The 14902-nt window shown below is 41.7% G+C and overlaps 1 protein-coding gene and 1 long non-coding RNA gene across 7 annotated transcripts in view; one reads left to right on the top strand and one right to left on the bottom strand.

Moving 5' to 3' along the window:
* Positions 1-8788, top strand: part of LOC129505914 (membrane cofactor protein-like) — a 30714-nt gene extending 21926 nt beyond the window's left edge. For 3 of the 6 annotated variants that reach the window (XM_055319271.1, XM_055319270.1, XM_055319268.1), the window contains 4 exons: positions 3046-3096; positions 3592-3627; positions 4174-4234; positions 5774-8788. In XM_055319271.1, coding sequence (XP_055175246.1) covers positions 3046-3096; positions 3592-3627; positions 4174-4234; positions 5774-5801 — 176 coding nt within the window. In that variant the 3' untranslated portion in view covers positions 5802-8788. Of the gene's footprint in view, positions 1-3045; positions 3097-3591; positions 3628-4173; positions 4235-4545 lie in introns of all 6 variants that reach the window. The other 3 variants (XR_008663630.1, XR_008663631.1, XM_055319269.1) reach the window with 3 other exon arrangements.
* LOC129505916 (uncharacterized) overlaps positions 1-14902 on the bottom strand; it is a 43678-nt gene that overhangs the window by 15248 nt on the left and 13528 nt on the right. The window contains exons 2-3 of the long non-coding RNA XR_008663632.1: positions 12268-13123; positions 4100-6675 (exon numbers count right to left, since the gene is read on the bottom strand). This is a non-coding gene — a long non-coding RNA (uncharacterized LOC129505916). The remainder of the gene's footprint in view (positions 1-4099; positions 6676-12267; positions 13124-14902) is intronic.

Genomic DNA, 14902 nt, shown 5'->3' with positions numbered 1-14902 from the left:
CATCCATCTCTAAAACTTTTCTATCATCTCCAATTGAAACGTTACATTCATTAAACAGTAACTCCACCCCCCCCCCCCAGCCCTGGTAACAATTCTGTTTTCTGTCTTTAGGAATTTGGCCAGTCTAGGTATTTTATAGAAGTGAAATCATTTCTGCCACATCTCACTTGGATGTAAATCGTTGTCAGATTCAACATCATGAAGCATGTGCTCTTATTTGCTTCGAAGGGTTTTATAGTTTTAGATCTTTAGCATCTTTGATCCATTTTGAATTAATTTTCAAGTTTGGTGTATGGCAAGAGTTAAAATTCATCCTTTTGTGTATGTGATTATCCAGTTTTCAAAACCATTTGTGAAAAAGATTTCTGTTTCCCTATCAAATGTTATCAGCACCCTTGTGGAGAATTACTTGACTGTATACGCAAAGGTCTATTTTTTGGCTTCTAGTCCATTGGTCTGAATGCCCGTGCCATTCTGTTTGATTACTGTAGCTTTATAGTAAGTTTTTAAATCAGGAAGTATGACCCTTTCAAGTTTGCTTTCTCTTTTTCATGATTGCCTTGACTATTCCTAGTCCCTTGAGATTCTAAATGAATTTTTGGATGGATTTTTCTATTTCTGCAAAGAGCATCATTAGGATTTTGATAGCGGTTGCACTTCATCTGTAGATTGCTTTGTATCATATATACATCTTAACATTAGTAGATCCTCCAATCCATGAACACAGGATTGCTTTCCCTTTGTGTCTTTTTAAATTTCTTTCTACAATATTTTATAGTTTTTCAGTATACATGTTTATTTCAGTCTTTTACTCTTTTTGATTCAATTGTAAATGGAATTGTTTTCTTAATTTCCTTTTTAGATTGCTTCCTTTTAGTGTAGAAATGCAATTGATTTTCACGTGTTGACTTTGTCCTACAACTTTACTGAATTCATTTTTTAGTTCTACCAAGTTTGTGGTGTGTGTATGTCTCTGTGTGTGTCTGTGTAATCTTTGGAGTTTTCTATGCAAAAGATCGCGTCATCTATGAACAGAGATAATTTTATTTTTTCCCAATTTAGATGTCTTTTATTTCTTTTTTTACCTAACTGCTCTGATATAAACTTGCAATATTATGTTGAATAGAAGTGGCAAACACAGGCGCCCTCTCCTGCTTCTGACCTTTAGGGAAAAACTTTAGCCTTTCACTATTAAATATGTTGGTCATGGAGTTTTCATAAATGGCTTTTGTTAGGTTGAAAAGTCTTTCTATTCCAGACCAACTTTGAAACTGTTGTAACGTCCTCCTCTGTATTTTAATTTTAAATAGAATCATGTTGAATTCAGGCTAATTTTGAGGATATGGTAGCCCAATATTTGCTTCCACTACACAGAATATTTCCTGTGACAATAGAAAACTGTCCACAGGAAATATCAGTGGGCAGGAAGAAGGTTGTTGATGACATCAAATATAAATTTATAATTTACATACTGGCACAAAAACAGACACATAGATCAATGGAACAGAATAGAGAATCCAGAAGTGGACCCTCAACTTTATGGTCAACTAATATTCAACAAAGGAGGAAAGACTATCCACTGGAAGAAAGACAGTCTCTTCAATAAATGGTGCTGGGAAAATTGGACATCCACATGCAGAAGAATGAAACTAGACCGCTCTCTTGCACCATACACAAAGATAAACTCAAAATGGATGAAAGATCTAAATGTGAGACAAGATTCCATCAAAATCCTAGAGGAGAACCCAGGCAACACCCTTTTTGAATTCAACCACAGTAACTTCTTGCAAGATACATCCACCAAGGCAAAAGAAACAAAAGCAAAAATGAACTATTGGGACTTCATCAAGGTAAGAAGCTTTTGCACAGCAAAGGATACAGTCAACAAAACTCAAAGACAACCTACAGAATGGGAGAAGATATTTGCAAATGACATATCAGATAAAGGGCTAGTTTCCAAGATCTATAAAGAACTTATTAAACTCAACACCAAAGAAACAAACAATCCAATCAGGAAATGGGCAAAATACATGAATGGAAATCTCACAGAGGAAGACATAGACATGGCCAACAAGCACATGAGAAAATGCTCCGCATCCCTTGCCATCAGGGAAATACACATCAAAACCACAATGAGATCCCACCTCACACCAGTGAGAATGGGGAAAATTAACAAGGCAGGAAACCACAAATGTTGGAGAGGATGCGGAGAAAAGGGAACCCTCTTACACTGTTGGTGGGAATGTGAACTGGTGCAGCCACTCTGGAAAACTGTGTGGAGGTTCCTCAAAGAGTTAAAAATAGACCTGCCCTACGACCCAGCAATTGCACTGTTAGGGATTTACCCCAAAGATACAGATGCAGTGAAACGTAGGGACACCTGCACCCCGATGTTTCTAGCAGCAATGTCCACAATAGCCAAACTGTGGAAGGAGCCTCGGTGTCCATCGAACAATGAATGGATAAAGAAGATGTGGTTTATGTATACAATGGAATATTCCTCAGCCATTAGAAACGACAAATACCCACCATTTGCTTCGAGGTGGATGGAACTGGAGGGTATTATGCTGAGTGAAGTAAATCAATCGGAGAAGGACAAACATTATACGGTCACATTCATTTGGGGAATATAAATAATAGTGAAAGGGAATAGAAGCGAAGGGAGAAGAAATGGGTAGGAAATATCAGAAAGGGAGACAGAACATGGAAGCCTCCTAACTCTGGGAAATGAACTAGGGGTCGTGGAAGGGGAAGTGTGCGGGGTGTGGGGGTGACTGGGTGGCGGGCACTGAGGGGGGCACTTGACGGGATGAGCACTGGGTGTTATTCTGTATGTTGGCAAATTGAACACCAATAAAAAACAAATTTATTATTAAAAATAGAAAAAAATAAATTTATAATTTATGATACCACTCTTACTGAGAAACATTAGGGAAAATGAAATTATAAGTAGTTTTATACAAAGGCAAAAACCAAAAATCAGTGAATTTATGGATCTTTCAGCTTTCGTCTTTCTTTTTTACTTATTTCCATTTTTTCCCCTAGGTTATCCTGAGGCCAACGAATATCTATCAATTGACGACTTTGAAGAATTAGGTATAATTTTGACTACTAATTACTCTGCATTATGAGGGCTTGGAGTTCTACATGGACATATCTATTGTGTTCCAATTATTTGTAGTTAAGGAAGAAACAAAGTTTCACAAAATTTGACATTTACAATTATTTTAGTAGTCTAGATAAGATAATAAATGTAAGTGGTACTATGTATGGAGACCTGTAGGTAATTTACTCTAATTTAGGGAATTCTAATGGTCCTCATGAGCTTTACTAAATACCCTGGTGTAGTAGTGACAGCACAAAACAATGAAAAGTCAGATTCTGCTGAAGAGTTTCACAAAGTCCATCCTAAATCTGATAAAAAGAGTTCTGTGATCAGAATGAGCTGGACCTACTAGCACTTGTGCCCAAACTAACCTGAGCAACAGTTCTGTTGCCATAGCATATAGATGATCTGATCTAAATTAGATGCAGCTACCCCCCTGGGACCATTGTGTGCTCAATCTTCAAACTGTTTTCATTTTTTCTCAGATGTAGGCATCCTTGCTGTGATTGTTCTCACTATCCGTAAGTAGCCCAAACGCCGATGCCACTTAAATCAAAATATGACTGCCAAGAATTGCGTTATTTTTTAAATGACTTTTCAGTATCTATAGTTTATATAGCTTGAAATGAAGTACACCAGTCTAGAACAGCCTGACCTTGTATACGATACACTGATACACTACACACTACTACACTACACACTACGTTTTGCTGGTGGATGTATACCCTTTTATACTGTATGTGTCCACTTAGTAACAAAGCCTACTAAACACTACATGTGTTTTCGGGATGATTGGTCATGAGTTTGTGTCCCAAAGATGCTTTGGGTAATTTTCTAAACTAAGCAATTATTCTTCTGTGGTTTACTGTGGACTGTTCAAGTGACTCCAGGGAATGGACTTTAGATAGTGAAGAGTCCAGACAGAATGTAAAAAGATAATGTGCTTAAATAAAATAACATTTTTCTGACCACTGAAATGCAACCGACACTTACTTATTTCTGCTGCTAAATTTTGAGTCTTGGCAATCCATTCTCAGAGTTCTATGTCCTTTCCCGGTTTCTTACAGTTGTTGGCATCGTGGTACTTTGCACCTGCCTGTACAGATGTCTTAAAAGGGAGAAGAAAGGGTAAATTAAAGTATATTCCTTCCAGCTCATAATCCTTCTCACTCTTGACATACTTTTGTGCAGCTTTTTTATTTGTCCCACATGCTGTCTTTTTTGAAAACTATGCCTTTGTGAGTGTGCCATCCTGTTTGCATGTGTTTACTGAAACAATCTCTGGCTGCTTTTACTGTCACTGCACCCAGATCTCTCGCAGAGTGGCTCCAGCTATTAGGACTGCAAGAAACATTTCTGTGGGATTTGAGATTTAAAATATGTATCAAATCATGGACCATTCTGGTGCCTTCCCTACCCAGCTTTACCCTATTTCCTAGATTGGACTAGTGGCTGAGATTAGATTTAGAACTGTTCACTGTGAAGACTTGGGATGGTTATATGCACTGGAATTTTTACGATGGAAGTTTCCATCTGTCTATGCAACTCAGGTAATTATAAAAAGGTATGTAAATTCTCATGCAAATGCCCAACCTGATTTGCTTTTATTTAGAGTCGATACTTATCCTTGTTAAACTGGGGAAGGAAGAGCAGCACCATTTCATTTCCCTCTTACGTTCTCTTAATTTACTAGGTTGCCATAAAACTGATGGGGTTTATTAACATTACTGACGGGTAAGATTTACAAGGCACTGCATCAGCTCTATTCTTGTTTTTAATCTATAGAACAGCAAAAAAGAAGAGGCTTATAATAAAAAAAAAGTGTACAAGTACATATCTTCTAGGGAGAATAGAGTTTTTAAACATCAAACTTAAATTTTAATGAAATCTCTTTCAATTTAGCAAAAGACATAGAACAAATCCTAGAGCACAGACTAAGATTAGGTGCTTTGAAATGTCTGATTTGTAGTGATTTTTTTTTTTTTTTTTAGGAATTTTCTTTCCCTGTAGCTTTGGAAATAGATTTAAGATCAAATCTAACAATTTTTTTAAAGATTTATTTATTTACTTACTTACTTACTTGAGAGATAGAGTGAGAGAGCACAGAGGGAGAGAGAGAAGCAGACTCCCCACTGAACAGGGAGCCCCATGTGAGGCTCCATCCCAGGACCCTAGGACCATGACCTGAGCTCAAGGCAAATGCTTAACTGCCTGAAACACCCAGTCACCCCAACTCTAATCATTTTAAGGCTCTTGGTATTCATGGTTTTATGATATATTTTGTCTTTATATTAATCATTTGGTTTAGGCTATGTAAAAAAAAAGTACATTTTTTTACACAAAGAACTCAAAGTTTTTTATATTATTGCTTATCCTTTTTAAGTCACAAAGCCTTCATTTGAATCTTCAGTCTTATATTTGTAGAACACATGATATGTATATTGGATTTCTCAATCAGTAGTATATCTTCTAAATTACAAATACACAATAGTAGTGAGTAGGAAATATTGTCAGTGGACTATTTGTACAAGTCCATAAGTTTTGTGTAGAAAGAACTTCTCACAAAACAAAACAAAATAGCTCTCTGCTCCTCAGTTTTCCCTTTTTATTTAAATTCTCCTACATCAAAATACTTACTGGTTCCTTAACAAGTATTACTCTCTCCAGCTACCAATTAATGGATCTTGCAACCTGAGCCTCTGGTTTAATTTAAGATGGCAACGTTGGAGGACCCTAAACTCACCTCCTTCTCACATGCACGGAATCTACAGCTACATATAGAGCAGTTCTCTTGGAAAGAAATCTGAAAACTAACTGGATGGACTCCTATACATTTGTGGATAAAACACACATCAAGGGGCCCTGGCTGGCTTAGTCAATGGAGCATCTCTTGACCCTGGGGTCATGACTTCAAGCCCCACATAGGACGTGGAGCCTGCTTTAAAAAAAAAAAAAAAAAAAAAAAAAAACAAAATTCACATCAAAATGGGTAGGAGAGACTGGAATAGTATCTCGCCATAAACTCCTCCAAGAGTGGTAAACCCACAGTCAGGCAGGAAACCCACAACTCTGAGCGGCTTTCTGGGAAGCAAAATGTTTGAACCCCACATCTGGCACCCCATCCTTTAAGACCTGCACCGGAGAGATGGGTCTGCAAAACATCTAGCTTTGAAAGCCAATGGGGTTTATGTCTCGCAGGCTATATATAGCAAACTGAGAAACAGTTCCTGTAGTGCTCCTGTGGATTGACTTTGGCTAACCCCCCAGGGTACAATGGAGAGGCAGCTGTCTTGTCTTCCAGTGAAAGAGACCTATTTGCATGTCTTAAAAACTTTGGCCTGGAGGGCAGGCATCTAATGTCATACACACCTAGCAGGCAACTGAAATACTCTTCAAAGCCCATGAAGGCTGGAGGGCCCCATCTTCCTGTTGTCCCTCCGCCTGGCTCTCAGCTGCTGGTATCTTTCAGAAGGGAGCTTGTGCCCACATCCGAGGCTTTGGTGCTTGTGGCTGCCACCCAGAGAATGCCCCTTGGTGGCCTGGCACGAACATCCATGGGATTTGCAAGACTGTAACAGAGAAGGAGCTATTAACTGGCTATACTCTAGGACACGGCACTGAGGCAGCAGCCAGAAGTGCCCCCCCCCCCCAGTCTTTCTGTGAAAGAGGCCTATAGCTTATCCACACAGCTGAGGCCTGAGGGATTTAATTTCTGTTTAATTGATGTTTTCTGAATATGTTGCCCTTTAGGGAACGGAGGTTGGAGGTGAATATACCACTTACCAGAGTAAATCCACCTCAGAGGCAGAGCAGATGCACCAAATGGTTTCCACAAACCAGTGCATCAGTTTATCTTTTGATCCAATTAAAATCTTAAGATCTATTGAACTTATTTTCTAGTTCTAGTACTCTCATGAGTGCAACCACTAAGCCATAATGCTGACATTTTAATTTGTTTTAAATGTAGTCACCATCCTTTGATGCTGCTTTGAACTGTGCATGAATTTTGGTATGAACATCTGGCCTGTTTTCCCTTAAATGACATTTGTAGGACAACTTAGCAGAGCCTCCCTAGTAGTATATAGGTGGGGAAACAATTTTTAAAATACTCTCCATATGTAAAGAACTACAATTCAAAATAAATTATTCATTTGCAAAGAAAGTAATTTTAAAATGTTTTTGTTCAAAGATTAATGCCAAGCCTTAGGATTCATTCTTTCAACAGCTCTAAGATGTGTTTTATATATTGTTTAGTGTTAAGTGCCTTTACGAATATGTCTATGCTGCTTCTGCCCTTAAACATTACAAAACAGAAACCTGATTTTGAACAAGTTTGACTTCCTTAACTAAGAATACTTTTGGAAAATATTCTAAATAGGGTAGGATTCTATATGTTAACTATTTGTAATTTCTTGGTGATTTAAAGAAGCTAAAAAGTGTATGGCATCGGTACTGCACTTTTGAGAACTTTTTAAGCAGGCTGAGAAATCAATTAGGAATTCAGAATCAGTTGCGAACTCCTGTACGACATCAGAGAGCCCTGGCTCTCCTAACAAGAATGCCAGCCGGTGGGAAGAGTGAACACTGCGGCCTTGCAGAGGACTCTACTCTTTAAGGAAATTGGATTCCACTCTAAATTCTGGCAATGGGTCATCTTCTCCCTACACTTGAATAAAGAGGTGTCTTCCTTTAGACAATGTCATGTGAAAGGGGTGAGTTTAGCAGGAATATATCCATCAGTTAACCTCAGGTTGTATCAAAATCTTACTTTTTAAGAGCATCTCAGGCTGAGTAAAAATTCAGCCACGTATTTCAGAAAAGAAAACGGGGTTTCTGCCTTGGTCACACAAGGGGACAGAAAGAGCAAACAGCTGAAGTAGCATTTGATGCTGGGGCCCAACAGAAGGGGGCCTGTGAGTCCTCACACCAGGCAGGGTCTCTCAAAGAAGCCCCATGGGCAGAGGACGGCCCCTGGAATTCAGATGATGCTTTTCCCCTTGTTTTGTTTTGTTTTGTTTTGCACTTTTATATATTTAGCAGCACAAATTAGGCCAAAGAAATGTTTCCTGGAGAAGGATGTGATTGGGAATGGAGCGCGCACCAGAGTTAAGAATTGTCCTACAGATAAAGGCCCGTTCGTGAGGCGCTGCGAGTGTTCCCTCGGGGATCTGGGCAGGGACTTGGGGAAGAGAAGCTTGAACGTAAAGAAAGAGGAAATCTGAATTAAGCACAGCGGTGAAGTTTTATAATCCCCATGCCCAGACTTTTCAGGGACGTAGCACTTGCTTAGAAAGAAGCAAGGGATGGCTGTACTGTTTATTTTTGACAAGCCGAAATGGAGCGTCTTTCAACCAAAGATCATTATGCTTTTGAAAACAGACTTTTATAGTCGTTTCTGCTTCAGATTTAGATTTTTCATTTTAGTAGATTTATATGGCAAACGGATGTATATGTGTAAATATAAATTCTGTTTGTCAGATATTGACAAATGCGTGGGCAAACCTTTAAATGGAAAGTTCCATGGAAAGAAACGCTTGGAGCCTGTGAACAGTGTGTACAGCTGTCAGAATGGATTTGCAGTGAAAGGAGAAGCCTCGTGGGCAGGGGTCTTTACCGTTCATTGCTTGAAAAGTGGATCTTCAGATGTTGCAAAAAATAAACCGTGAGCCGTGGAGAACCGTATGGGCGGCGACGTGTGCGTTGGCAGAGTGTCCTCCCCCAGAGCACAGGTGGTGTCGCGGACTGGGCCCTGGGCGCCCTCCTCCTGCCCTGGGGCGCAGAGCTGCCGCCCTCCTCGAGGGCTTCCTGCGGGGAGACCCCAGCTGCCCCTGTCCTTGCCTGCACCTGCTGTGCACCTGCTCCCCTGCGGCCCGCAGCCCTCGGGGCCTTGGACACCTGCCTTCCTTGTCCTGGGATCAAGGCTACACTGGGGGACCCGGAAGCCCATGTCCCAACAATGAGAGCATCAAAGCTGATTTGTTTAACTAATAATAACGGTTTGCTTTTGTTCAGGGGGAAAAAAAAATCTTGGTCATTTTCCAGATTCGAGTTAAATCAGATTGTTAAACGTCCTTGATATTTTTGGAGCCACCGTTGCACATGGGAGTCACCTGGGGAGTTTTGCAGAGGCCTGAGTCCCACCTCCCAAAAGTTTCTCATGGACTTGATCTGGGATGTGGCCTGGGTATAGGGATTTTTTTTTTTTAAAGCTTCCCAAGTGATTCTAATATGCAGCTAAGGTTGAGAAGCTCTGCATTAGTGATTCTCAAGCTCCACTGCCGTTTCCACATATAAACACAGAAGGTAAAGGCTTATATTTACAAAATGCTGGGTCTTTTAAATTATTTTTTGAAAGATTTATTTTAGAAAGAGGAAGTTGGGGGAGGGGCAGAGGGAGATGGAGAGAGACTCTCAAGCAGACTCTCTGCTGAGCTCAGAGTCCCACTTGGGGCTAGATCCCATGACCCTGACATCATGACCTGAGCTGAAATCGAGAGTCAGACGCCTAACTGACCAAGCCACCCATGTGCTCCATGAAATGCTATTTTTTAAATTGAGCCTATTACATCAGAATACAGTCTGAGACATAAGATGTTGCCTAGTTAACAAAACATGGCTATTTGTGGTTGGAAAAACCAGAGGCAATCTTTCTGATAGCACTGGATGAAAATTAGGTTGTCTATAAGAAAACAATTTATTAAACTGTATTTGGCTTTAGCTAGAGACTACAGAATACTTTTTCAAATTGGCATAAAATGTACAAAGGAGCTTTTAAGGTAACTACCAAAAAGTCTCCTGTAGGAATGCTGAAGAGAGAGAGGATTGGCAGGAATCTGAATTTGCATTGTTTCAGAATATTTTTGCTTTAAAAAAAAATAGGCAGCTTTGGTATTTGAAAACTTAGTAATAATGCCTGACAGCTAACATATTAACCAAGAATGAACTTTCTTATATATTTTAATAATTGCATATTTCTACTCAAGAGCGGGATCTAACATAGTCTACTGACTCCCAGAAACGAAAAGCCAACTACCTGTGCACCTATATAATTTTTTCTCTGCTTACTTTTGCTTTAACCCTTTCCAATTCCATCCAGGAAAATTTGCACTAAAGGGAGTCAATCTTTATATCACGTAACACTGCTGCCCTCCTGTGGGCTCTCCGGGCATATGACGTTCCCGGAGTCCTTCCGACTTGGTCACTCAGAGGTTCCAGTCATCGCTGTGATTCCCAGAGGATATTTTAAATTTCATTTCGGATCTAGTATTAACTAAGCCTTTCTGTATTTCCTTCTGTGAAATTAACATTTTCATAAGGGGTAAACCCTGTTCCTGTTGCTTAAAGACGGGGAAAGTATAACTTTGGGGCCTGTAGTCAATCATTTTTCCCCTTCCTCTTTCATTTCCTTCCTCACTTAGAAAAGTGAACAAATGGCCACAAATATAGAGCATATGGAGCAAGCTCTCTTGCAAATGGGTAGTAAAATTGCTGTTCACAGGAGAAGCTGCTTATATTTACATTTTAAATAGGTATCTCCCCCTTACAAAGCTTTTTTTAAAAAATGGAATTATTTTATGTGGCAGTGGCAAGCCTTGTGCCGAACTATGGAAGCCAAGCAAGAGCTCCGGCATCCCGGTGCTCAGGGCCGGGGGCTTCGGGGCGCATCTGGCCGCCACGGCCCTTTAGGTGAGCACTTAGTCACGGTGCCTGGGGAAACGCCGCTCATCTGATCACCCAGCGCCACCTGCAGAGGCTCCTGGGAAACAGCCCCTCCGTTTGTCTTTGGCCTGGGCCTTGGGTAGCACCTGGGCAGGACCCCACGGCACCATGCTTCTCCCGCTCTAGTGTGCAGGCAGGTCTCGCTGAGACGCAGATTCTGAGTCCGGGGAGCCGGCTGGGGCCCAAGGCTGAGCCCTGCCCCTGACCTGTGATGCTACCTCTGGCGCTGAGGGCCTTGGCACGTGGGATCCGGGCGGGGCCCTCACTGTAACCACCAGCTTCCCTGCAGGGGAACCGTGGGGAAGCTGACAGCAGGAGGGGCGGTGTGACCCTGTGCTCTGCTGCCGGCCTTGGGGGTGGAGGCAGGGCCCTCGCGCCAAAGAGCGCAGCTCTGGGAGCTGGAAAAGCAAAGGAACGGATCCTCCTCGGACCTGGACCTCTGGCGGGAGCCCAGCCCTGCCAAGGCCTGGAGTCCAGCCTCGGGAAATGATGTCACACTTCCGGGACTGAAAGAAACGAGGCGGTGGTGTTTTAAGACGATGACCGTGTGAATGCTTGAGTGGCACCAAGATCCCCACGTTAAAATCCTACCCACCCCCCACCCCCACCCCAGGTGACAGGATTAGGAGGTGGGGCTTCTGGGGAGGGATTAGGTCAGGAGGGCAGAGCCTTCAAGCCTTCATGACTGGGATGAGTGGCCCTGTGAAGCGGCCCAGGAGCGACCCCTCAGCTCCTCTGGCCTGGGAAGGCGGTGTCTTGAAGCGGAACGCGGGCTCTCACCGGGCCCTGAATCTGCAGGGACCCCGACCTTAGACTTCCCAGCATCCCAGACCGGAAGTGCATGTTGTGTCTACGCTGCCCGGTCCCTGGTGTCGTCTTACAGCTGCCCAAGGAGGCTAAGACCAACCCCCAGTTGTTGTACTTGTTACAGGACACTCCTACACCCCGCCAGGGGTCCTCACACCCGTGTTGTGTAGGAAAGCCTTAGAAGCAAGCCCACAGAGGAGTGTCCGCACATCAGTCACCTGGGGAAACTTTGGGACAAAACTGTAGGTCCCGATCCCAGAACAGTATAACCAGACCCCATATGGGTGTACCCTAAAACTTGCATGGCCCTATAAACCAGATTCAAGATGTCTCTGATATCACACAAAGTACTCACTCAAGGGCCACAGTCCTTCTCCCTGAAGAGTCCCCAGGTGTAAGCCCCCCTAGAGACAAATCTGGCCAGTCACTGAACACCTTACAGAACTGGTTTGCCCTGCCCTCAAGGGTTCATAGAAACTTAGATTCACAAGTAGACCTCCTGCATCTTTTATAAAGTAACAAGAATCATCAGGCTGCTCTCCTTGACCAGCCATGTGACGTGTTCAGTTACGCAAAATTTCTCGAAGGATCCCTGACCACAGAGGTGCCAGGGCTTCAGCCCATCAGGAACCAACCTCAGTTTCCCCATCAGGAAGGAGCATCCCTCCACCCAGGCTTGAGCATTTCTCTTTTCTGTGATCTTTTCTCTCCTTTTGTTTCTTGGCTCACAGAATTGCAGTCTTGTCTTATTGGGCTGGCTTTGTTTTTAATGTGTGTATGCGTAATCTTCCATAACGTCTCAGGAAGTAGGTAAAATCTGCATCGCAAGTCGCCTTTTCATGAATGGGAAATGACAGAAGAAAAACAAAGATGTGACTAATTGATTACAGTAAAATATTTATTCAGGTCAGGATGCAGGAATAGACTCTGCACAGAAAGATAATCCAACAGCACCATTTATAGCACATACAGCACATTTCAGCAAAATGCAACCCAGGATATCAGATACATTGTAGCCATTTGTTTTTTAAAAAATACATTATGTTCTCTCTTACCTCTGCAATAAGGTATCATAGATGCAGCTAAAGAAGTTAGTGAACAAAGTGCCAGATCGTCCTTCCCCACTCTCTGCCCATCCTTCTTCTAAGAAACCACAGGCGGCCGCTCACCAGAGTTGGCATGAGGCTTCGAGGCTGCTGCTTTTCCCCCTACATCATAACCGATTTCAAATGGTGCTAGACAAAAACAGACTCTGAACACCAGGAGAAATCGGTCAGCCTGTGTAAGAGATGGGTCCGGTGGTGCTCCTGGGGGTCCTGCACTTGGCCGTGCAGGTGGCAGCTGAATGTTCCAGGGCATCTAGGAGCAGGTGCAGTGCTGATGTGGATGGAATCGTCCTCCGGGTACAACAGAGGAGAAAATCCCGGTATGAGTCATGATGAAATGGAAAGCTATCAGGTCAAGTTCCCAAACACCAGACAATAAGCAGTTCTGAGTCAGGAAGATACATACAAAGAGAATTAGATTAGGCCAACTATTAACCAGTAGATTCCTGGAACTCACACCTTAGGGTAGACTTCTCATGTTCACATGTAAACCCTTTCATCCCTCTGGACTTAAAACAGATCCAGACTAAAAGCACCTCTCCTTGCACTCTTGTTCCTATTCTTTATCATGTTACCTGGTCCTTGAAATCTTACCACTCTCTAGTGAGAAGAGGCAAACAAATATAAGACAATGGAAAACAGAGGGGAAAAAAAAGAATTTTCCTTAAGACTTAGGGTAAATTGCTCAAGATACCAGCCCTAGGCCTTCCTAAAAAGGAAGCTGGGGAAACCAATTAGGGACTTGCAAGAATACACAGGGAGCAGTTTGAGAGAAAACAGCAAGCCAAATAAGAATTATTTGAATGCTAGCATCACAGAATGAAGAACTTCTTGGGATGCTCAAAAATACCATATTTCCTATTTCAATGGCCCAGTTAGGCCAGAGACCTGATTTATATAATCTTCCTCACAGTAAGTGGTGATCTTGGGCTCCCCTTTAAGCCTAGAATATGATGCTAAAATATGTATGGCCTATATTTAACTGTGTAGTCTCAAGACTACTGTAACACAGTATTGCCTGGCCACTAAATAAATTTAACTCCAGAAATCATGGAAAAGGTAAGACTTTACTGGAATATCCCAGCAAGGCTCAAGGAAGTATTACATTATGTGACCCTTATAAAAATGTCCTAAAATCCACTTTACCCATTTCAGTTCTCCAAGGATCCATGTGTTAATGCAACTGCTTTCTGAGAACCTAGCTTCTTTCTCTTCTACCCAGATTGTCTCTCAAAACCTTCAGCTGAAGTTGGCTTATTGTTCTACTACCCATCTCACTGCCTGGATCTCCTACTTCACAAAAGTCTCCATGACCTTTCTAAGGTAAGTGAAGTTTCTTTAGCAGAGTTCAACACAACACAGCACTAAAAAAGGAGCAAGGAAATGCAGAAACTATCTTAGAATGCAGGATAGGGAGAAAGAATATATTTATCCTGCATGTAAATCTGGAAACTTTAACCTCATTAAAACTAAAGAAATGCAAAAGCAAGGGGCAAGATACCTTCTCCCCCCCATTACATTAATGACAATAGAAAGGTTCTTTTTTATTTAAAAAAAAAAAAAAGTTTATTTATTCAAGAGAGAGAGGCAGAGGGAGAAGTAGGCTCCATGCACGGAGCCCATTGTGGACTCCATCCAGGGACTCCAGGATAAGGCCCTGAGCCCATGGCAGACGCTCAACTGCTGAGCCACCCAGGGATCCCCAATAGAAAAGTTCTTATGTGAACATCCAATAAAAAGCAAGGATGTGATGAAACGGATATCCTCATATGTTGAAGATACCACAGCAACTGGCAAAAAGCCTATGAAAAACATGGAATATATAGAGAGAATAATACAAATATTCATACCAATTAGCCCTCCTAGGAATCCACTCTAATGGAATATTTTAATTTGAAAAATATTTCATGCATTTTTATCAAGGCCTTCATTACAAATAAAACTGGAAACAACTTAATTATACAATAGAAATCTTGGATTGCACTGATACATCCACTAGAGTTTCTATTTATTTGCCTCTGTCTTTATTCGGATTTCTACTGTATAAAACGTAAATGCATGGGAATGCACGTTTTTACTGTGTAAAAACGTAGATGCATGGGAAAATGTACCAGAATGGATTGTACAAAACATGTCAGAATAGGAGGATTATAGATGGTATCTT

Source organism: Nyctereutes procyonoides, unplaced genomic scaffold, assembly GCF_905146905.1.
Source record: "Nyctereutes procyonoides isolate TBG_1078 unplaced genomic scaffold, NYPRO_anot_genome, whole genome shotgun sequence".
Lineage (NCBI taxonomy): Eukaryota > Metazoa > Chordata > Mammalia > Carnivora > Canidae > Nyctereutes > Nyctereutes procyonoides.
The sequence above is the reverse complement of the archived record's forward strand: the minus strand, read 5'-3'. Positions and strand labels throughout refer to the sequence as shown.